General features: G+C 40.4%; 2 protein-coding genes across 20 annotated transcripts in view; both read left to right on the top strand.

Annotated features, from left to right (window-relative positions):
• UNC80 (unc-80 homolog, NALCN channel complex subunit) overlaps nucleotides 1–7590 on the top strand; it is a 190352-nt gene extending 182762 nt beyond the window's left edge. For all 12 annotated transcript variants that reach the window (XM_072961364.1, XM_072961363.1, XM_072961360.1 and 9 more), the window contains 4 exons: nucleotides 913–994; nucleotides 1966–2077; nucleotides 2702–2901; nucleotides 3681–7590. In XM_072961364.1, the coding sequence (XP_072817465.1) occupies nucleotides 913–994; nucleotides 1966–2077; nucleotides 2702–2901; nucleotides 3681–3953 (667 nt within the window). In that variant the 3' untranslated portion in view covers nucleotides 3954–7590. The remainder of the gene's footprint in view (nucleotides 1–912; nucleotides 995–1965; nucleotides 2078–2701; nucleotides 2902–3680) is intronic.
• A 2270-nt stretch (nucleotides 7591–9860) lies between these two features.
• Nucleotides 9861–23654, top strand: RPE (ribulose-5-phosphate-3-epimerase). 8 transcript variants are annotated; one of them, XM_015240094.3, is made up of 7 exons: nucleotides 9862–10046; nucleotides 10729–10748; nucleotides 15763–15842; nucleotides 20316–20455; nucleotides 20841–20975; nucleotides 21461–21547; nucleotides 23118–23654. In XM_015240094.3, the coding sequence occupies exons 1-7, from the start codon at nucleotides 9936–9938 to the stop codon at nucleotides 23238–23240; spliced, it is 696 nt and encodes a 231-aa protein (XP_015095580.1). In that variant the 5' UTR covers nucleotides 9862–9935; the 3' UTR covers nucleotides 23241–23654. The 8 variants fall into 8 exon arrangements, with proteins under 8 accessions (XP_072817449.1, XP_015095580.1, XP_072817450.1 ...); XM_072961351.1 differs by having other exon boundaries at nucleotides 9932–10057; XM_031678238.2 differs by having other exon boundaries at nucleotides 9932–10057; nucleotides 10729–10759.
• The last annotated feature ends 325 nt before the right edge of the window (nucleotides 23655–23979 follow it).

Genomic DNA, 23979 nt, shown 5'->3' with positions numbered 1-23979 from the left:
ATCATCCACAGGATTACAGTGTTCTCTGGGGCACAATACATTTCCTTTTTTCACCTCCACTCCCATTATAAATACCTGTTACACATGCATGCAGAATGAAAAAGGATCATGGGGCCCATGACCGTGTTTTCAGCTTCACCCAACACTGAAATAGGGACCACTGCCTGTAGTCATTTTTGCATATAAAAGACACACATACACAGTAAATTTGGGGGGAGCAGGTTGTTGCTTTTATAAATTACGTACTATGTTTGGGTGCAGCAATTCTATATTAATTAATTAAACTTCTAAGTTGTAATGATAGCTTAATTATTTTGCCAGCCTTTTAAATCTAAAATCACTTTCCCAAGACATTTAATTGTCTACCTGCGTGACTATTCATGTACTCAGTAGTCACAGAGACTTCCGGCTGCAAACATGTGTTGAATGTGACCCTTCACCCAAATGGATTCTGTGTCTGATGTGTTTGATATTCGTCCATCTTTTTCATTTAAATTGAAATTTTAAAAGAGGTGTTCCCATCCATGTGATAGAGTTGTTCGTGTTTGTTCGTCACCACCTTTTCCCTTACCCTCGGAAAAAAAAAAAATTGAGATTAGAATATGGCGTCTTAAGCCTTTTTGGTGGCTTCCAATCCAGGGGTGTGATCAAATTGATGTTTTGCTGAATAGTAGATCCAGCATCAGTCATTGAAAACAGAATCTCAATTTTGGCAGCTTGGGGCTACAAAGCCTTGTCCTTCCTCCCAAACCTTTGAAAAGTCCCATCCCAGGGATTCTTTCTCAACCTTCCTTCAAAGATTATGGCATCTTTGAAGTGACTGTTGGACATACGTGGTTTTGGCTAACGCCCACCAGAGGAAGGTCTTCTGTACTCCCTCCTGGGGACACTAACGCTGTTGATGCTTGGCAGGGTGGCAAGTGTACAGAGTGAGCCTGGCCAGCAGAACCTCCTCATTCAGCAGCCGCTGGGGAGAAAGAGGGGCCTAAGGCAGGTAAGCCGACCCTGTAAGAGCAGGAGAGTCCTTTTAGGAAATGGAAGCTGTATTCAATTTTGAATTCAGATGTATATTAAGACTATAATTTGCCTTCTCCCCACCTGAAATAAGCAGGACAGAACAACTTTAAAACATGGTAAGTGCTTAGGCAAGGTGAGAGTTTGGGGCTTCTATTTTAGCTCTGAAGTTTCTTATTAACCAAGCTGATTGCTTAGAATAAATGAGCCTATGCTTTTATTTGCCCCCTATCCAGAAACCTTTGCCAGCCAAACCACTGACTGTGCAAGATTTGTTATAAAGTTGATTTAAAGTCTATTTCTGCATAGGGGCAGAGATACAGTTATCCCTTCCAGAAGCAGAGGCACAGTCATCCTTTCTTCCTCATTTCAAGATTAATGATTCAATTTCAAACTGATATCGAAGTAAAGATCACCTGTACAAATTTCCGTGGGTGCGATTCCTTTACATTACTGTCTAAATAAAAATCTAAATGAGGCTTTGCATTGCTGCTTTGATGGGAGCGTCCCAACACTGATTTGGAGACCAGACATTTTCCCAGCATCTGATATTTTTTTTCATCAGCCTCCCCCTGAGAGTTAGCTTAAGTTCAGTGACAGCTTTTAGATGAGCAAAGGCTGATTGCTAAGTAAGAATTACTAGTTTTGTATCCTAAAATTCATTGAAATTCTCACATTGACTGTTTTAAATTATGGTTAATGTTCTTAGAATATATAAATGAGTAATAATCGGAAGACAGAATTGGTTAAAGGGGATGCCAAATACGTACTTGCATTTAGATATGCAGAAAGAAGTTTATTTCATTAGCGATGAATGTGAGGAACAACCATAGGACTCTACAGAAACCCACAAAGAAGGGGACAAACCATAGGCGGAATCCTCTGAGCTCAGTTTTTCCTCCCAGGTAGTTGGATTGTTCGCGCTACCCTTCTTCTGTCTCTTCTCTTTAGCTAAGACGTCCTCTACTGTCACGTCAGAAGACTCAAACTGAACCCAGAAACCGCCACGGGGCTCGGCTGTCCACCACTGGCAGGAGCATTCAACCTAAAACAAAGCCATCTGGTGAGGCCTCCTGTGTCCCTTCTGACGCACCATTGACACGCTGACATGCCACACAGCTGAGACTGAGCTCATGCAGATAAGCACACCTTTGGAGAGCCACTAGGAAAAGGGAAGAAGTTTCCCAGGAAACTGGAGTGCCTTTATTTTTCTCACCTTCCCCAACCCCATCCCTCCCCTCCTGAACCTAGGAAAATGGAAAGCGCAAATGCTATGAAGTTTGACTGTAAGGGTTGTGTTTTCCTTACCCAAGCCAGGAACTAGGATTGTCATATGTCTCACTGAAGAAAGAGGAACGATGAATAGTAGGGACTTTTAAATGCTGTTGGCAGTCGTTCTGAGCGATGACCAAGTTCACTTAATGCTCTTTGCCAATCTTGTTTTTATGTAAAAACTACTTATGTGAAAAGGCTATTTATGTAAAAATGATTTTTCTACCCAAGTCCTACTGTTTGTAAGAAGGTAAAATCAAAACATGTACATAATAGTCAAATATGCTCTCATTTATTGATAAACTAGGAATGTCTTTACTAAGAAAAGTCAGGAGACGCTGATTAAAGCTAATTAAGCATCAACAACATACTTCCCCCCACTGTTCCTATTTACTGCTTTACTTCTGACCTACAGCGGATCAGAAACGATCTGTGACCTTCACTGAGGCTCAGCCGGAGCCAGCAGGTGCCCCAGCAGACACACTTCCTGCTACAGCCCAGCCACAGGGCTGCAGCCCAGCCCCGTCCAGGAAACCAGAAGGGATGGACAAACCGGTCCTCACGTCTTCCCCCACCACTGTCGTCGCTGATCTTCACAGCCTGTCTCCCAAGCAGGTGAGGGCGCTAGAGAAACAGGCATGCCTTGCTCCCGGCGCACCTTTGTCTGGAAACCAGTAGGGTATGCATATGTATCCCATATAAATTAAGTCTGAGTTTGTAAAGCTTTGTTAGTCAGACAGACCCTGGAAAAAGAAAATCTATATAAAGTACATGGCCAAGACTACATATACTTAAGAAGGAATGAGAGAAGTCTTCATGCTCTTTGTAATGAAAAACCGGAGGAAATATTTCATAGCTAAAATAACCATTGAAAACTAATATATAATACATAGTTGAAAGACAGTTCAATTGAAAAAAATGTTATCAATTTAGAGGAAGCCTTTAAACATACAGCCTTCTGTATCCTGTGAGAGGAACGTTTGGTTCTTTTTCCTTATGGTTTTAATATTTTTCTTGTTTTGATTTTTTTTTCTGCTATTGATTTTTAGAAATAAGTTCCTATAGGTCCCACATTCTTCTTGTGGTATTTAAAGAAAGCTAAGGGACAATATGCTATATACATTTATAAAATCTTTAATGGGTAAAAAGCATTGTAATACCATTACCTCATTTGTATACTCACAGTCTACAAGGTAAGTGGGGCAAAAACTGATGCTTATGCTACAGGTTAGAAAACTGAGGCTTAGAAAGTTGGAAGGGCCAATATAAGATCTCATATATAACAGAGGCTAAAACTGGGTCCAGCCTTGTGATTCCTTGTCTAGTTACAGCTAGACAACAACACTGATGTTCCTCCCTGTCTTTCCATGATGTTACGATCCTTTCAATCTCAGGGTGAGACCCTCCCAGCTGAAGAAGGAGAAAAGAAGGAGGACACAGAAGTACAAGGTGCTGCAGCACACAGCCCCCTCTCTGCTCAACTCTCAGACCCTGATGACTTCACAGGCCTTGAGACATCCATCCTCCTTCAGCACGGAGACACTGTCCTTCACATCAGTGAGGAAAATGGCATGGAGAACCCCCTGCTGGCCAGCCAGTTCCCTTTTGCACCCACTGGGCAGGGGCTGGGGGAGAGTGATGTAGACCTAGATGAGTCTCACGTTTAACTCTGCACCTTTTAAGAGCTGAAGGTGTAGACAGGATGTGCAAGGGCTCATGTGGCTAAAAGTTGAAAAACCTTTGCTTGGAAAAGATGAAAACACAGCACTTTACACCCAATGGTTAGCACAGATCCCAGTAGATTTTGCTGCCAGTGTGCATATTGTTTCATAAACATCTTTAAAAATCAATGGCTAAGATGGTCTGGTTGTGTGAAGACTATAAAAACCAGGGAGGAATAAAGGGAAAGAGCCATTTCACTGCACATTGTTTATGATTCAAGAAGCCTTGAGCAGTTAAAAATATATACTATTACAGAGCTGCTTACTTAGAAATATTAACAAATAATGTCTTCTAAAAGGAGAATGCAATTTTTGAGGTTACATTATACATCTCATGCAAATGTTTATTTTTATAATTTCAAGAATATTAAATCAGGTGGCTATATAAGTAGAAATTTACGTAAAAATAATAAGGAAATATAAGTTTGGGGAAACTAAATAGTAAGTAAGCTTGCAGCCATTTTTGTTTTGATCAACAATGCAGCTATTTAGAAGAAGAAAAAAAATACTATTTTTAGAGCTGTGGACTTTTCAATATTTATTTTTTAATTGTCAATTTCATTGCATATTGTAAATCAAAATGCTCATACCATATAAGATAATTCCATTTCATAATTAGTCACAGTAGAGAATATTCTAGAAATTATCAGACATAATTCTGAATTAAGAAGAACCTAAACAGCCTATACTATGACAAAAATTAAATGTAAATATAATAGCTAGAAAGAGATGGCATTCCTCCTTCTAGCCCTGACTACATCAATGCCAAGACTGGGAGATATTGGGAACCGTGACTACGTTCCCTCACTGCATCCTGTGCCTGCCCTTGAGGGCGTATTTTCAGATGTTAAGGTTAGTGTTATTAGAATTGGTTCGATAAAATAACTTTTTCTTAGTGTTAAGAATATTCATATGATCCTTTAGTCATCAAAGTTTATGAGGAGAAAATACAAAGTGAGCAATTTCTTTATAGACACAGTCAGCTTGTTTATTTTACTTTAACTTGAAGTTCAATTACTTCAAGAAAAGTATGAAACTTAGAAGGTTTGTGAGGCCATATCTAGTGTTATTGATCCTATAGTGGGGCTTGGCCTCATACAGTTCAAAATTAAATTTCAAAACTTTAACAGTTTTTATTTGAAAACTGTTACATAACTTCTAAGCATACAAAAACACACACACATACCTAAATTGGAATGCTGGTGGTGGTGTGTGTGGTTTCTAGTCCTCAAGTTGAAGTTCAGACATTGATTACATTGCAGTGAATTTAAAACCTATACATTTAAACTCTGACTACATTGGCTATGAAATGAATATGTACATATAAAGGAGACCTATTAAACCCACCCAAATCACAAAGGAAAATGATTTTTCTGTTAGAATTGCTTATTAAGTAGGCCTTGTTTTTACTGTGATCTACACGTTCAAATATAATTTGAGGTTTTGGTCTCATTCACTGATAGAATGAAAGTTATCTCTGTGTTAAAGATTAAAGGACAAAACTAAAAATTTCAAATCTAAAACTTCAGAAAATAGAGGTGGTAAATGACCTCTTCTATGTTTCACAATATTTTCAGGACATTTACACTTAATGCTGAATTAATTCTCAAGTGCAAAAATATACATATATGAGTGGTTTTGTGATTTTTTTCTAAGCTATATATTTCGCCTGTTAAAAATTATGCTGCTCCATTAGTGCTAGAGGCCTTATGTTTGGTAATTACCAGTGTCTGGGCTATATGAGTCTCTATATATGTGTGTGCTTTGTTCCAGTTTCTTGATTCTTGATTCAGATTCTCTGTGTATAGTCGTATCAAATATTTAAAAATAAAAGGGTCGAAGAAGATTGTTAAATATCCAATCAGAATCCTATATACCTTTCTATGTGTTTAAAAAGTATTGGGCTGTTTTGAACATGACTATGCTGGCCCATTTGCCTTTTAGCCTGACTCCTTCACTCTAGTGTTATGGAAGTCTGTTGGAAACTTTTTCAATAAGCTAAGTAATGTTGTACCTTGCAAAAAAGCCTCCACTCTGACAAACAGGGCCTTATAGAGTGGAAATGTTTTCATACTGGGACTGTGGAGATTTTGCAGATGTGTGCATCTGTTCCATTTAAGGTGCCCTTAAATGTGTTGAATGTAATGTGTTAAATGTTTATGTGTAATTGATAAAATACATGTATGTGCATAAGATTGTTACAAGATGTATTCTCAGGAATACTGTTACCTGGAGTTTGAAGGAATAATTATTAAAAAAAAAAAGTCGGGGAAGATTAGAAAAAGTTCAAGATAAGTTACAATTTTTTGTAATTCAAGTATTATTGCATAGATAACTAAAAGTTAATTATTACATATGATAAATACAGTACTGGTAATACTAGATCATTTCTTAAGCTGTGATATTTAATAATATTTATCTTGTTCAGAGGAAAATTAAAACAGACACTCACTTCCCATATATAAAAAATTGAGCTCCACCAAGAGGCTGCTTCTTCTGAAATTAACTTTTGAGAGATCTTAGAATAAGCGTGTATATCCATGATAGTGGGTGGAGATTTATGCTACTCAGATCCAATTCAAGCAGTTCAAATTCTGGATACAGTACTTTATATAGCAAAACATTTTACTTTCATTTTTCAGTATTTGTTGCTTTCTATAATTCTATTAGATTAATTATGTTTTTTTCCCCCAAAAAGACACTGAGTTATTGAGTGCATTGGGACAAGGCACTGAGAACTATAGTGTCAAAAGGTATAAATGGGCTTAGCAATGCTGGGGGAAAAAATCTGTGGAGTTTAGGGGTCTGGCTGGGAGTAGCTGGTTTGCTATTTCAAGCCTCCAAGCTTACCTTAGGCAGGATATCTCCTTCCTTCTTTAGTAGCTGTCCCTTTAGTCAATTAAAAACATTCTCACTCTGCTGTCTGGCTCCGAGAGTATCTGAGACAGGAAAAGAGTGTATACAGGGACCTACAGGGAAGAAAGGGTCATAAATAGAATGACAGTCCAAAACAGAAATTAAATACCCTTCCTCAGATTGAACAGGAGACTTGAATAGTCTCCGGAATTTGCTGCTATCACACTGAGTCATGCCCCGTGACCTCACACTTCCAATTCCATGGCCTTGTCTTGGCAGTGAATAGAAAGTCCCACCTCCTCATTTATTTTAGTGGGTCTCAACTGCAGCATTTCAGAAACAAAGTTTGGTTTGACACTCAGGAGAATAAAAACAAGTTTAGGGCAGAATGTGTTTGGAAAAACTTAAGACAAATTTACTTATGTTGTTTTAGGATCTTTTAGGATTACAGATCAATGTACCTCCATATTTTTCAATAGTCACTGTGACTGCAGGATGAAAATCCTTTATTAGCCATTTTATAGGTTAAAAAACAAAAGATTGACTACACAGCCAACTTCCCTCAGATGACTATGAAGTTTGTTATGAATACTGAATGACCAAAGAGCATGGAAAAAATGCATATGAATAAATACTGAAACGTTTATGAAAGATATTTATGAAAGATTAGACTTCTGTGTTTGAATATGCACATATAATAAAATAAATCTAAAAATATTAAGATGCCTGATTGACTTTCAGTTCTCATTTTTCTTCACAGGGAATAGTTTTCACTCATATAGGAACATGTTCATTTTAGATCCTTGGGGTCTGCTCTTGTTTTGGGTCCATGGAACATGCCTTGATATCTGTCTTCAACCTTCATAGTCCGGCGTGAGGTTACCCTTTAGTTGGACACCCCCAATTCCTCCCTCCAACCCCAGATGAGCTCCATTCTACTCATGCTCTCCACACCTAACTTGGAAAATAAAGCAGAATGGGCCTATTGGGAGACAAGTACCCCAGTTTGACTTCTCCGCTCAGGTTATGACCTACTGGAATTGTTACTGGGAAAAGGAAAATAAGAATTACCTCGGTTCTTAGTCAATTCAAATAAAAAGAATTTTTGATGAGAGACAGAAAAGTGTGATATAAGGAAGATTTTTATTAGTGAAGTAAAAAAATAGTAAAAGTACACTCCTGAGAATTGGAAGCTGGCCAATCCCAGAGAGGAAAAATGGCACTGTTTCTTTGTTTTTCCTGTTTTTATATCCTGGTTTCGTGATTGATTGATTGATTGACAACTCAGGTTCCCTGCACTCTAGCATGCCCATCCCCTTTTCGGCAGGTTCATTGGGTCAAGTTATACCAGGGCCCCCTCTCATATGCAGCTGCATCACTTTGATTTTAACTGGCTTCTTTTACTGGCCCTCATTTAGAGAAAGTAAAAAATTTCTGGAATCCCTTTTCCTGAATGCAGACACACTGCCATTTTCTGGGTTGTTCCTTTCCCCCTGCACAGTGTTCATTTCTATCTAAACTACTTAACATTATGACTGGTAGGTTTTTTAGGAGGAATGTTAAGGACCCAGTTATTCTCTGAATGTAACCAGGATCACCACGGGATCCAAGTTACCACAAGTCCTATCTTTTATGCAAAGTGTCCCATCCTTACCCTCTAAGGTATGCTCCTGCTAAATCCATTTTTTTCCTCATGTGAATTTGTTACCTGAAAAATTAGGTTTGCCTCTTGATGGGTGTCGAGCCAAAAGATACAACAAAGCCAAAGATCAGGAGAAGGAAGGATTTATTATTTGCAGCAAGTAAGGAGAACACAAGGGATCTTTCCAAAAGCAGTGTGTCCCCAAATAGCAAAACTGGGGAAGTTTTAAGTTAAGGGGCTTGGGTGGTGGACAGAGTCCAAGCTTTAGTTGACTGAAGTCACGAGGGTCAGAAAAGGTCAACATCATCATCCCTCAGGTTCCTGTCAATGTAGTGGTTGAGCACTTCAGGCTAATCTGAAATACTGAGATAGAACTGGGAGCTGACAACTGATACATTATCTTTGCTCTGTTTACTTCTCTTGCCCAACTGGTAACAGTCATTTTTTCCCCTGCGTTCTTGTGTCCCCTTAAGATCATGAATTACTAAGACCTATTGAAGTGAAAGCATTATGGCCAGGCTTAGATTACAAAATGGCTTAGGCTTATCTTATATTAAGAAAGCCATACTTGGTTTTCTTTCTCCAGAGAACCCCCTACCTTATCTGATTAGTTTTACTACCTTTCTTTTCCTGACCCAACAACCCTAGACACATTTGGCAGATGAAGAGCCACCCTTACATTGTTTCGGATTTTGTCTGAACAGTAAATAGACGTATAACTTGTCAATAAGCATTCCTGTGAGAGCGAAAACAAAGAGAAGAGGGATGCGGGCCAGAACAGAGCAGAGTAATAATAACGACAACCAGCATTCTACACTGAGCACCAGGCATCATCTGCTGGACACAACCTTGGATTCCCAAACCCCAAACACTGGCCACTGTCTTAACAGGTGAGAAAACTGGAGGCAGTGAGAAGTGACTTGTAGGTCACCCAGCTAGTATCTGGTATGGCCAGGACTCGTCCTAAATTTGACTCCCACGGCTCTTAAGAATTCAAAGAGTGAAATAAGAACAAAGAATTTTTTAATAGACAAGTCCAGGAGTGAAGAGGGAAGGATCGCACATGCAAATAATGGAGAAACAAAAAAGTAAAGAGCGGGCAAGAGTCTCGAGGGAACGGCAGAAGTAAAGCTAAAAAAAGATTAAGAAACTCCTCGGAGGGGCCCGGAAGCTTGAAACGCCTCTTTTAAGAACCAAGGTCAGAGGAAGGAGGAAGGGGCCTCTCTGTGAGGCCCCGCCCCTAGGCTCTCGGAGTGGCGGCCCCTCTCCTCAGGGGAAGGCGGGACTTCCTTCCCTCAGGGAAGCAGCTTCCGGCGGAGTCCGGAAGATGCTACGGGGAAGAGGCGGGGCCAAAACTGGACGACCAATCGGGAGGAAGCCTTCGTTTGCCAGGGCTCTCGTGGGGCAACTTGCTCTACAGAACCAGCACCATGGCGTCCGGCTGCAAGATTGGCCCATCCATCCTCAACAGTGACCTGGCCAATTTAGGGGCCGAGTGCCTCCGGATGCTGGACTCTGGGGCCGATTATCTGCACCTGGATGTAATGGACGGGTAACTCCGCGGGGCTCGGGTCAGGGTTGCCGCGCGCGCGGGGCGGGATGGGCGCACCTTCACTGAGAGCCTGTTGGGTGCACGGCGTCTCGGTACCGCGGAGCGCCTCACTCCGAACGCGGTTCTGAGGGGGGGCCAGGGGTGGGAGCCCTGGGGTGGGAGCTCTGGAAGCCCTGCCTGGAGCCGACCTGAGGCGGCACCCGGGGCTGCGGCCGCGTCCCAAACCTCCCCCTCCCCCCACGTAACGAGTGGTCTTCTAGCACTTAGAGCCCGGAAGCGACCTTGAATCTCTAGAACTCGTCTCTCATTTTCAGTTAGAGAAACTGAGGCCCAAGGGGATAGGCATGACTTGCCCAAGCTCATATAGCTAGTTAGGGGCAAAGCTGGGGAGACAGACGTGTGTAACGATGACGAGCTTGGCACCTGGCGTGAAAACGCCGAGTTCTGCCACTTGCTGGATTACTTGGGACAAGCCATTTAACCTCATTGAGCTTCAGTTTCATTCTGTGAGAAATGGGAGTAATAACAGGCCCTACCGCTTCGGCATTTCTGGAAAACAAAATGAGCTAGGACGCGTGAAGTTTACAGTGCCTGGCATATAATAAACGCTATAGTTGTTAGTTGTTGTATCATTGTTCGAATTTTGATTTTCCTGTCTATTTTCTCTTCAGGCACCCTGCTCTTCAGGGAGGTCAGTTTTTTGTAAGTAATTTTTAAGCACTGTAGTTATCGCCCATAATTAATATTGTTTGAGTAAGGGTGGTGCTAGTTTCTTAAATTGGTTATAAAATGAGGAAACAAACCTAGAGAAAACAGTTGACTCCTTCAAGGTTACACACATTGTGACGGTGTTGCAACGTGTGTCTCTTGGGTTTGCCAAGTAGTTCTCTGAGCCCCACTGATAACAGGTCATAAAATCGTAAGAGCCATTACCTTGGTTCAGGGTAGAAAAATAGATTTATTTTAAATAGGTTTGATCTCTGTGTGCTCTTAAGCAAGTTTGCAAGTTTTTTTGTTTGTTTGTTTGTTGTTTTACAAAAGATGATTGGTCACTTCCCTTTGTTTTTAATGTCACTCCTCTTACGAGAGTTTTGTCTTCCTTTGTTCTGTCTGGTTAAATCTGTTTTTTCTCTTTTGCATTCCACTCAACACTGCCCAACCAATAATGGCAAAATCTTGACCTTAGAGTGCTATGAACTCTAGTCTAAGTGTGGAAGAAGGTTAGTAAATATTACCTCTTACAAAAACTTGGTGGGGGGATGGTGGCTTTTTTTGTTTGTTTAGTTTGCTGTCATATGTAATTCTGCTTACATACTGTTTTATGACGTCTTTACTTGAAAGCCCTAAACTTTCAGATAATATTACTGGAACGTGTTTCTCAGAGATGAGTAGCTACATTTTTGTGTCTGAGACACAAAGTGGGAAAATTTTGTGTCTGAAACACTTAGCGTTTCAGGATAGAATGGACTATGTGTATGTGTGTAGCCTATTTGACACAGAGAGTAATTTGGTTTTGTGCCACATTTAAGTGAATGAATGGAGAAAGCATGGTTTCAGTTCACCAATCAGAAATACCAGAAACAACAACAGGTAGTATTTATGAGCACTTAACTACTTCAGTTCTGATACTTTTTATGAAGTATCTCACACAACCTTATGAACTCAGTGCTGTTGTCAGCACTAACTTTTGACAGAGAGGAGCCAGACATCAAGAGAGGTTCCGCGAGTCACCTCATAGCTAGGAAATGGTGGAGTCCAGACTGGAAGCGTGCAAAACTTGTTTTGTCTCAGAAATTAATGTTTTCTCTGGGTACCCAGCTTACAGAGAATGATCAAGACATTCTCTGTCTTCAAAGAGTAACTAATTTACATTTTAAATTTATTTCCTATCTCTTCTGCTGCACTGTAAGCTTCCTGAAAGCTGGGTGTATCTCTTTGGCTCGCCTCTGAATTATCTGCAGGAAAAGCACTATGGCAAGCTTAGTTACTATTGGTTGGATAAATGCTTTATCACAGTGGAGGGATCTCTAAGGAATCCCTTTTGCCCCTCCCAGCCCTGTGGCATACTGAGCTTATTAAGATAAAAGTATTAGTTTTAAAATGACTTCTCTCCCCCCTTGCCAGGAACATTTTGCTTTGAAAAAAACTAAATTCTGCATACACCATTTTAAAAACTTTCCCTTTTAGGCTTCACAGTTTTCTAACCTAAGAGCCATTTTCATTCCCCTTTTGCAAAGGAGGAAATCATTTTAGGGAGGTTCAGCCCTTTCCCCAGTGTCCCACTGGAAGAGGCAGAGCCTGGCTGAGCTGCAGTGTCTCCTAGGCCAGGGGTTTGAAAGAGGGGCTATGAACACCCTTTCCCAAGGTGGCCAGCCACTACTGACCTTCCCTCCAGGTACTGCCTCCACACTTCTTTTCCCGGCCCCCTTCAGAACTCCACTGTCACACTGAGCATGGATACACTTGTCATTTTCTAGTCTCCTTGTCCCCCACTGAGGCCCCCAGTATGATTAAAACTGACCATCTTCATCTTGTAAGTCAGGACCGAGTTCTGGGAACACTGCAGGGGGGCGGGTAGGGGGGCACTAGTATGGTTGGATATTTGAAATAAAGGACAAGTGGATTTTCTGGAAAAGAAAAACTGAAAGCATGTGAGCATAAACACGTCATGACAGGCTGTTGACTGGCAACGTGTTGGTCCTAAGTGTAGGAACAGAGCAAATAAGCAAATTCTAAATTCGTTATGACGATTTAAAAACTGGGGAGATCTCAGATTAGCACTAGATTTGAACTTCCAAAGATTTCCAGTACTGGGCCCACAGCCTCACAGGCCACAATGGGGAGGAGCTAAATGACAGTCACTGTCAGCCTGGCCACGTGCTCCCCGTTTGTCTCCTGTCTCCATCTGGCCTGGTTCGCTCCTCCATGTTATCTGCCAACCCCTGTATAGGCTTATGAGGGTGTGACTCCTGGTTCATAGGAAGTGTGTTCCAGTTACATATCAGCCTTGATCCTCCTTTTAACTGTCTTTGCCCTGTTGGGAGATGTAATAAAGTTTTGCTTTGTATGACAATTATAAACAAAGCTTGGGATTGATGGTGGAATGTGATAGGAGATCAAAATAATTGTATCCCTTATCCCTGTATTCTAGACAACTATAGTTTCATCTTGAGAAGTTCTTTGGGAGCATTTTTATTGCATTTTATTTTTGGCAATCTACTGCAAAATGCCATTATAGCTTCTATTTCCCAATGAAGTAAAAGCGTATTTGTTTTATTCTCATATGTTCTCAAGATGTGGTTATTATGTTTATTTTCATGATAAATGAAATGTAAGACAACAAAAGTACTTCCAAGGCTACCAGCAAATTGAAAGAACAGTGAATGAAATCCAGGTCTTTCGATCCCAGAGTTGTGGAATACCCAGTAGGCCTTACTGCCTGCTTATGTGACTCTTACCTCAGGTTCTGAGTAAACATAGTAAACATCTTATCCATAACCCTGGCAATTAGTCATTGCTTTTAGGCAAATGAGAGAATGGTTTCCAAGATACTGGAAATCCAGCCGCCAAGGACCACGGTGCTGGAGAGTAAATGTGTTTGAACCCATCCACCTCACCCATCCCTCTCACGTGTGTCCTGAATCCTGACCTCTCTCTCTTAAGGCTCTCCTCCCCACTTCTACTTGTGTTAGTTATTAGTTGTTGGTGGAGGGGCAGATAAGCATAGTAGTTAAGAGCTTGAACTTTGGAACTGGATTGCCTGTGTTTAACTCCTGCCTCCAGCCCTTACCTCCTGTGTGATCTCGGGCCTCTTTTCTCACCTGTAAAATACAGATAATAGTGGTACCTATCTCACTGGATTTTTGTGAGATTTTAATAAGTTAATATATTGAAAGTGTTCAGAATGGTGCCTGGGCTGTTTTATTTTTTTTTTTTTTACTAACATTCATTCTGCCTGTCATCTAAGCTCAAGACTTTAGTCATGGTTTGTTCTTTCTCTTCCACCCCCCCATCTCATCAGTTAGCAAATCCTGTCACTTGCCTGTCTGCCTGTCCTTGTTTCCATTCTTATTGCTTCTTCCCATTAACAACACCTCTTACCTTCCTCCTTCCAGTTTACAGTCCATCTTCCTACTTGATTACTTACACCTTGTTTCTTATTTGCTTCTTTCTTTAAAATCTCACTTAATATTTACAATAGGATAAAGTCCTGGCATTTGATACCTTAATGTGACACAGTCTACCTCCTGCCTTTCCACATTAGCTAAGGTGGGCCATGCCATCTCCCCTCTTCTTTGGGCATAACTTAGTTTTTTCTGCCTTTGCTTCATTTCGTTTGTGTTTGTTCTGTAAATTCATGATCTTCCCCTCTTTTAAAGCGATACTGCTTGCCCCTGGACTGGTTTCCCTTGTTCTTGTTTAGCTTTTCTTACAATCCTTATATACGGTCATACCTACTACTTCAATAAATAAAGCCCAGATTTCAGTGGCTTAATGTTATCAAGTTTATTTCTCATTCATGTGATAGTTCGGTGTGACTGTCCTCCCGTGCAGAAATGCAGGGACATGGCCTCCTTCCATCCCGTGGCTCTGCCAATTCCTTAAGGGCTTCTTTCCTGGCAGAGGGGTGAAGTGAGAGCAGAACAGGCATACTGCTTAACCTCCTGGGCTCTGCAGTGGCCCACCTCACCTACATGCACAGTCCACTAGTGAGAACGAGTCACCTGAGCCACCTGGATGTGAAGGCAGTTGGGATGTGTGCTTCTTGGCTGAGCTGACTTCCTGCCAACAACTCTGCTGTAACAGTAGGTCGTGAATTCTGGTGAGTCGTTAGCCATCTTTTGCCCGTGAGATTGTAAACTTTTCTGGGGTGAGCAGGAACTCTCACATATTTCTTTATAAAATACAGTATTCTCTGAAACACCCAGCCTGGTACTTACATAGAGGAGGTTTTGTTAAATATTGAAGTGAGGTGGTGATAAAACAGAAGGACTGGCTGGAGTGGGATAATGGTTGACTGCTTTGGCTCTGATATCAGGAAGACTTCACTTGAATCCTGCACCAACAAATCATGAACTGAGTGACTTAAGGAAGTTTTATATCCTGAGATCATAAAATGGAGGTAATAACAGCGTCTACTTCATAGGGCTGTTGTGAAGATGAAATGAACTAAGAAACAATACCTGGTATGTTGTAAAGCCTCAGTAAGTGGTGGTGGTTAATACACATCAGATTATTGATGATCTTTTAAAAAGTTTAAATAAATTGTCATTTCGTGCCCTGTAGTAGAGATGGATTAGAAGTAGGCACAAGTGGCCTGTGATAGGCTAAGATTTGAAAGACCCTTACCAGAGTCCTGAACTTCCTAACTAGTGTGTGACTTGGGCAAGTCATATAACTTTTGGGGTTTTGATTTTTTCATATTCCCATTTCTGCCTGTCAGGGATTATGAATTACAGAGTAAATCACATGACATTATTATGATTTGTTGAAATATCAAGGAGACACAGCTTTGTAAGACCAAAATTACCCACATATTTTGAGTATTGAACTTATGATGTTTATTGAATTTATGATGTTAAATAGTAGACTGAACAACTTGCAGTCACAAGCAATCTCCTCCACCCGCATCAGAATACATATTGAGAAAAATACAGAAACTGAATTGAAAACATTTTCAGAGTAAGATTTTGTTTGTCTTGTAGGCATTTTGTTCCCAACATCACCTTTGGTCACCCTGTGGTAGAAAGCCTCCGAAAGCAGCTAGGCCAGGACCCTTTCTTTGGTAAGTGGGTGTGATGCCATCTGAAGCTGGGTGTGTTGCTCAAGCAAAGGAAAAGTGGCTGGTTGATTTCTCAACTTCCAGTTTCATCTCTACCCTTTTCCCCTCCTCACTGTGCTGGGGCTTCATTGGCCGCCTGTAAGAAGCCAGACTCTTTCCACTTCAGGGCCTGGGCACTTCGGCTAATCTCTGCCTGGAAGGCTGGTCACCTGGCCAGTGCTGCCTCATCTCTCTGCCTCAGATCATTTTTCATTTCTTCAGAGAGCCTCTCTAAGCACCCTCCCCTGAATTAACCTTCTTCCGGTTCTCATATCGCCTTGTTCATGTTCTTAGAGCTTCTTTCAATCTGAGTTTTACTTTTACCAGACTCTAAACTCCTTAGGGGCAGGATTTCATCCACTTTGTTTACTGAGGTTTTCCTAGATTTGAGCATAGACACACAGTTGGAGCTCAGTGTAATTGTTAAATGAATCAGTGAATAGGTTGGTTTATAGTCTAGATGCAAAGCCAATTATTTCATGGAAATTGGAGCTTTCTACAGATGGGCCTCTGTGTGCTCCACTCCAATGTTGTAGGATAATACGGATTAAGACTTCTAAGATCACACAATGACCTAGTAGTTAATTCTTATGGAACATAGATTCAGCCCACAAGTTGTTGCTGCTGCTGTTTTAAACTAAGTTAACAAAGCCTCGTTTGCTACGCCTCTGGTATTTGAGAAATTTAATGAGTTTTTGTAAATATGTGTTTTTATATGACTCTTGGAATTTAGTAAAATTTAGATTTTTTTTTAATTGGCATATTGTGAACCAGTTTTTATGAAGGACTCTAGCTGTGCTGTTCAGTATGGTAGCCATGTGTAGCTATTCAAACTGGTAAAAATTACATAAAATTAAAAATTGTTTCTTAGAGGCATTAACCACGTCACAAGGTCTTGATAGCCATGTGCAGCCATGTGGCATGGTGCAGCTAAGGACCACGGCTCTCATTGCAGGAGGTTCTGTAGAGCCTCTGTGTAGCTCCATCCACTTAGAATGCACCAAAGAACATGTACATTATTACCTGATTTATGTGACATAAGGGAAACTGTTCCGGGAATGACATGGTCGCCATTTTGAAATTTGCAAATAATGAAATATAATCCTCTGATTATCTGAACTTTTTTTAAAACTACATTTTGGAAAATGAACTTTCCAGGCTATATTTGTTCTTACGGCTATCAGAAATGGATGAAATAAATAGTGTTATTTGCTCCTGCTTGTACAATGGCCAGAGTCCTCCACTCTGGCTTTGTGTGGATTAAAAAAAAATTTTTTTTTTCTTCTAACTGAGTCTCTTCTACCAGTTCTGCTGCACCTGTCTGCACTCTACCCCACAGTCTGCTTATTTTCTTTTTTCCTGTTTTTAGTTTGTTTTTTACTGTTCAGCATGCTAATCAGTCTTTCTAGACATGAGTCTTGGGTAAAGATGAATGGACTCCATATGCTTTAATGTTTGGGTTTTGTTTTATTTTTATATTAAGAGACATGTTTTTGTTTGTTTAATTCTTGGGTATTGGTTGTTGAATACTTGATACATGACTGTTTCCTAGGAGTTAGATCACAAGTTGTATGTCTGACTGCTAAAGTTCTTAACTATCCAGTCTCAGTATTGGGTAGAGGTAACCACCTAAGAAGTAAAGTGGCAGGAAAAATTGTTTTTACTATATCAGTGGTCTTCAAGTAGTGTCTGAGGACCCATGGGAATCTTTTTCAGACGGTCCCTGACGTCAAAACTGATTTTTTTTTTTTTGGTGGGGGGAGGTAATTGTGTTTGTTTATTTTTAGAGGAGGTACTGGGGATTGAACCCAGGACGTTGTGTATGCTTTACCACTGAGCTATACCCTCCCCTCCGTGAAAACTGATGATAGTTTTATTTGTAAGGGCATTGTTTGCCCTTATTTGTCCTGATGGTGCACAAGCAATGGTCAGTTAGTCTGTTGGTGCCTTAGCCTGGTGACACAGGTGGCTGTCATGTTCTTCATCACCTTGCATCCATAGCAAGTGTCCTCGATGAGTCGGTATAGATGATTGATTTAGTGGACCTTGACCTCCAGTGCCTGTCTTTTTAGTATTTTGCATGTCAAAGTGGGAAGTACACACAAATGCTTCTGCCTTGTACTGGAGGGTGATGGTCTTGTCAAAGAAAACCTCTTGCGCTGTTTGGGTTGAGCTGTGAGTGCTGCTGCTCTTTTCATGAACTCTATTTTCCCTTGAAAATGACAGATGGGCTGTGGTTATCAGGCTTGCATATTTTACTGGCGTTTTCTTTAAAATTAACTAATAGAAAAGCCTGTCACTTTAAGGAAAATAACTCATTAGTTTTCATTGCCCTAATAAAGTTGGAGCTTACATGTGAAAATTAGAATTTTGGAAAACTTGTGTCTGCTACTATGAGCTTGACAGCTTCCCAGTACTTACAACTTTTCTGATAAGATCTGTAGCGACATTAACAAATGTGAGTTTGGGGTGCTACATAATGAAATGTGTCAGTATTTGGAAGATCTGTGTAGCTGAGTGAACCAACAGTACTTAAAAGATCCATTCAAAGTATAAGATAGGCTAATGGTTTTAGTGTAATGAAGTACAAAAAGATCACTGGTAGGGGTTACAGATTCCATGTTGCCATTAACCTAATGAAAGCACCACTTGTCGAGATTTGGGAAGAAATAAAAATATCCACACTTGTGTGAAAAGACTGTGAATGTAGGTACTCTTCCCTTTTCTATGTACTTTTTCTTTCCTGTCCATCTAAAACAACAGATTGAATGCAGAGCAGATGTGAGAATACAGATGTCTTCTGTTAAGCCAGACATTAGAGACATACAACAATGTAAAATAATGCCACTCTTACATTAACATGTAATAATTATTATTTTTAACAAATAAGTAGACACTTTAAATTTTTTTCAGCTTGAGTTTCTATTATATTAAATATTGATACATATAACCCACATCAACAGTGGTTTTGGGGATCTTAGTAATTTTTAAGAGCATAAAGGGAGTCTGATAATAGAACACTGGAGACCTGCTGATCTTGGTGTTTTACTTACAGACAGATTTGCTGAACCACTGACTCTCTGAGCACAGGAGATCGTCTAGCCAGGGCTGCCAGTGGTGACTGCGTGCTGGAGATTGAATAGGGATGACTTAGCAGACTAGTAACTTAAGGAATGAGTAAACTTGATCTTTTAAACCGGATTGAATTTTCCTTGTTTATAATACAAAGGAGAGAAAAACCCCCACCAAATTGAGTATATCTTTGCAAAACAAAGTTTTGCCTGTTAAAATATGTTCTATTTTTGCTCCTTTTATTAGTTTAGCAATATAAATATTAATCCTGGCTTCATTAGTCAGGCTTAATACCTTCTTGATCCTGCTTCTTTTAAGCTACCCACTCATGAAATGCTATTATGTTTTAGATCAAGATCTTTAAGAAGGCCATGCCCATTTCTTCCCAAACATATTTCTGTGATTCAATCTTTAGAATTGGGACACACGTCAGGCTTCCTCTGGTTAACACGCCCTTCCCTCTGAGTCTTTTCCTCCTCTGCAGTTGCCTGCCTCTCAGATGATGGCAGTTCTGTTCCAGCCCCTGAGGCCCGAGTCCTTGCCCCATCCTGACTCTACTGTCACTCTTCACACCTGACCCACAGCAGCCCCGTTGACTCTGCCTTCCAAACATCGGGACACCCTCAGATTCCCCACGCTGCTCACCATCCTCAGTTGCTGCCATTGTCACTTTTCACCCAGGTCATTGCCTTGGCCTTTTGAGTCCGATCTTGTCACTTCTCTGCTTGAAATCTTGCAGTGTTGGCCCCGTGTTGTGCGGAGAGACCTGACAGCCTGCAGCCCTGCTGTCTCCTCCTGCCCTGGCCACGCCGGCCTCCCTCCCTCCCAGCCTAATGTGTATTGTATTTACTCATTTTCTCTATGGTTCGTCTCCCCTGCTACGAATGTAATCGCTGTGACAGCAGAGATTTTTGTCTGGCTGCTTTTTGCTCTGTCCCTAGGGCCTAGAGTGGTTAATGGTGTGACACGTGCTCAATTAAATACTGGTGGAGAGAATTGCTTAATTTAGCTTCCTTTTTAAATGAGGAAGCAAATCCACATAGATACTATGACTTCTGTAAGTTTTTTAGAATGGCATTTCCTGGACCTGGGCTTAGGTTTCCTGGTTTCTGGCTATTTTCATAAACAGCACCGTAGGCTTTTTGTGGGAAAATGTTTTTTTGGTAAATGAGTTTAACCAAAACCTTATCTTCCCTAAGATAAGGGATAAGGGAGGCTAGCTATACCCAAGTGTAGCTGTTAACAATTACTGTGATGCCGAAAGAGTTCATATCTGACATAGCAAAAACTACAAGCTGGCTTCGATAATATGAGCCAGCTGTTTCCTTTCTAGTAATACTTAGGACATCTGTGTTTTCTTTCTAGACATGCACATGATGGTGTCCAGGCCGGAACAGTGGGTAAAGCCGATGGCTGTAGCAGGAGCCAATCAGTATACCTTTCATCTTGAGGCTACTGAGAACCCAGGGGCTTTGATTAAAGACATCCGGGAGAATGGAATGAAGGTGAGAGGTCAGCGGTGACACGTGGTGTTTTACACTATTCATTTTCAGAGTTGGGAAGATTTGGTGGAAAATGGGAAATGATAGGTAGAGAAGACAGACTTAGGCAGCTATTCTTCAGCTTTGAAGCTAGAGTTTAAGTGTAACTTGTTTGTCAGATAAGATAATATAGTTTGAGACTTTTCTGAGAGTTACTTCCTTTTAGAAACATTTACTTTTGGTGGCCTTGTTGACTTTTAAAAAAATAATTATAGTCTAAACAGTTTACGTATTCTATTTACATCCAAGATCTTTAAGAATAGACCTTTCTCCTGGACCTGATTTGCCATGATTATATAATATGGAAATAATTATTGATGTGATATAGCAAATCTGTCTCTTGTTACAGGTTGGCCTTGCTATCAAACCAGGAACTACAGTTGAGTATTTGGCACCATGGGCTAATCAGATAGATATGGCCTTGGTTATGACAGTGGAACCTGGGTTTGGAGGGCAGAAATTCATGGAAGATATGATGCCAAAGGTAAAAGGAGTATTTGGTTCTGGGGTGAGGCTTTTATTGTGTGTGTTCCTTCAGTAAGCATATATTGAATTACTTGTATGTTTAGACACATCCTGTCTGAAGGGAAGAAGCGGGTGCTTATACATCATTGGAACCCGGTGTGAGAAGTGCCATGAGACATTTACATTTGGAAGTCAGAAAAGATGCTATACCTTAGTCTTGAAATTTTCTTTCAAAACCGTTATCTCTAACTTCTAAATCTCTTGGGAGTTTTCATTGAATATTGAGAGTTTTGTCTTTGTCTTGCTTCCATGAAGTGTATTTTCCACAGAGCCATGATTAAAAAGGTTTTCCGCAATCATAATTTGTATTGGTATAAAGTTATGTGTGAGACATTTGGAGTCCTATTTTAGTGGCTAACACTAGCTGTCTGGTTTTTTTGTCTGTTTGGTGTTTTGCCCTCACACATCCACTTTAGTAGTCACTTATTCCGTGTGTATGTCTAGGTTCACTGGTTGAGGACCCAGTTCCCGTCTTTGGACATAGAGGTTGATGGTGGAGTAGGTCCTGACACCATCCATAAATGTGCAGAGGTGAGACTGCTCCTTGTATGTGACCTAGACCGGTTTCTTAACAAATGTAATACCAGGACAGGACTTGTCTGCCGGAGGCTTTCCCTACCTTTCCTAAATAGCCTTTCTTTCTTGGAAAAGTACTTTTTGGTTCAAATGTAAAACTAGGAGAATAAAGAGCAGTAAATAAATACTCTAAAATCACATAATCATTAAATAGTAATGATGAAAAAATTCTTTGAAAAAGAATGCCAGCCTGTGGAAGATCATTAAGTTCCCAGGCCGTAGAGTGAGAGAGTTTTCCAAAATAGGGAAAGAAAACATACCTGCTCATAAAGGGAAAACATTGTTATTCTGTAGAACTTAGGTGTATTAGCTACCAAACTGTGCCTTGCAAAAACTGACTGGAGCCACTTCTGATGAAAATCTAGATCTGACCTCTGGCCCTCTCTGTAGAGGTGGGGTGTTTTGTTTTCCACGTAGCTAGCCAAGCTGAGTTAGGCTCCTGAGCATCATAAGAGGATGCCAGCCCTCCCTGCGGCAGCCCTGCAGGTGATTCAAGTTTATGTGGCCTGCTTTAATTAAGTAGGATGGTCTAATTTGCCCTTCCAGTTTTTCGTGTAGATGGCCACACTGCTTGATGATTATCAAAAGCTTGATGATTATCAAAAGCTTGGCTGTGATCAAAATGGAAGAGTTGCTGGCCAAATGGTTAGTGAGCATATATCCTTTGACTCCTTGTGGAATTCCTTTTTACTGAACTGTGCTTTGTCATCAGCGCTCTTCCTGCTTACATTATGAGACATGTTAAGTTGTAACCCTATAAAACCAATTTTTTCTTCTTTCGTTTTGTGGGGGACTGTTAGAGTGTGGTACTCTGCCTCCTAGAGTGACAGTGTCCCAGGGAGGGGTTTTCCTCAGCTTCAGCAGTTCTCCCAATAGTCCGCCCTTTCTTCTAGCCATGTATCACATAACAGGCTGGAGTCACATCCTAGGATGCTCTGAGATAAATTTGGCTTCATCTCACTTGCTTTTCTCTTGCATTTCTTTGCTTTCACATTGAAAAAAATCTTAAAAATCTTTTTTTAAGCCACCTCAGAACTATCTGGAATGCAGTGAAGTATACATAAAAAGGTGCTTCTGGCTTCAAAACAAGAAATTACTTAAATTTAATGTTGCCTTGCTTTGTGAGTCCTTGCACATTTTAGCAATAATTGTCCTTTTAAACTCCCTACCAATTCCTATACATAAGTCAAAGATAAAGAGAATCTTTTAGGAGTTGTATAGGAAAAGCCTTAATAGAGTTGAAGATGAAAGGTTTTTAAACCTTATCTAAGTATTAGCAGAGATGCAGTCTAGCTTTTTTTAGAGGTGGTTACCAAAAAGTCAGTGATTTTTCAGACGTATTTAAAAATAATTTTATATCCTTATTTAAGCATTTTAACTTCTTTCTTTGTTGAAGTTGCTTTTGTACAATTACAGTGCTAACTACCAGCTGCAAAGGCAAAAAATAAACTCTAGTCCAGGAATTCTGTTTTAGGCTGTTCTACATCTTCCTTTGAGGCATAATCTAAGTGTTTACTTCTTCCAGGCAGGAGCTAACATGATTGTGTCTGGCAGTGCCATTATGAGGAGTGAAGACCCCAGATCTGTGATCAACCTGTTAAGAAATGTTTGCTCAGAAGCTGCTCAGAAACGTTCTCTTGATCGATGAAACCACAAGGAGTCCAGTCTTTCTGCTCATGAGATCTCCTTTTTACTGGAAAACAAGCTATTGACTACCAAATCGTACCATAATTCAGGCAGTGCTGTTTTTCTGAGCAATTATTCATTCCAGTGACTAAAATCCACTGTGCAGAATGTTCCAAGACGTTAGAAATTGGTGTGTATAAACTACATTTTTTAGTGATGGAATTTAAAAATTAGTGTGGTAAAATACCATTTTTACTGGGAGACTTTTTATAAAGAGTAAAAATATGGCTGTATTAAGGTTATGAACAGAAATGTTTTAATGCCCAAGGAAGGCATATTAGCTACTATGAAAAAAAATGTTTTTTTCTGAATTTCTAAAAAAGAATTTTCTGTTGTGTCCTGGCTGTTTCCCAAAAGCAAAGGAAGTCCCTATGTTTTTCCTGTTTCATGTCATTTTTGATTTGTGTGTGTGCGTGACAACTAAGTTTGGATCTGGCTGGGTTGGCATACCTTATTCTTCTAACTCCTAAAACATCTATTTTTCACTTTGCACCTTATGTTTGATATATAAAAACAAAGTGTGAAGCCCAGGGATTCTCACGTGGTCTGTTCTGAAATGCAAGCACAAGCTTTCCCAGGGTTGTTAGCTTTGCTGGAGGGGCAGGTTATGCAGTGGTTCCGTCCTCCTCCTTGTCCCACCTCCACCCCATTCCCACTTTCTCTTAATCACACCCTGTATTCTAAGGGACATAAAATGTTTT

This window comes from Vicugna pacos, chromosome 5 (assembly GCF_048564905.1).
Source record: "Vicugna pacos chromosome 5, VicPac4, whole genome shotgun sequence".
NCBI classification, from domain to species: domain Eukaryota; kingdom Metazoa; phylum Chordata; class Mammalia; order Artiodactyla; family Camelidae; genus Vicugna; species Vicugna pacos.
This window is presented reverse-complemented; position numbering and strand designations above follow the sequence as displayed.

Coding starts and splice junctions, on each gene's coding strand:
- RPE (XM_015240094.3), top strand. CDS start 9,936: ATGGCGTCCGGCTGCAAGATTGGCCCATCCATCCTCAACAGTGACCTG. Junction 20,976..21,460: donor TGGAAGATATGATGCCAAAG/GTAAAAGGAGTA, acceptor GTGTATGTCTAG/GTTCACTGGTTGAGGACCCA. Junction 21,548..23,117: donor CCATCCATAAATGTGCAGAG/GTGAGACTGCTC, acceptor TACTTCTTCCAG/GCAGGAGCTAACATGATTGT.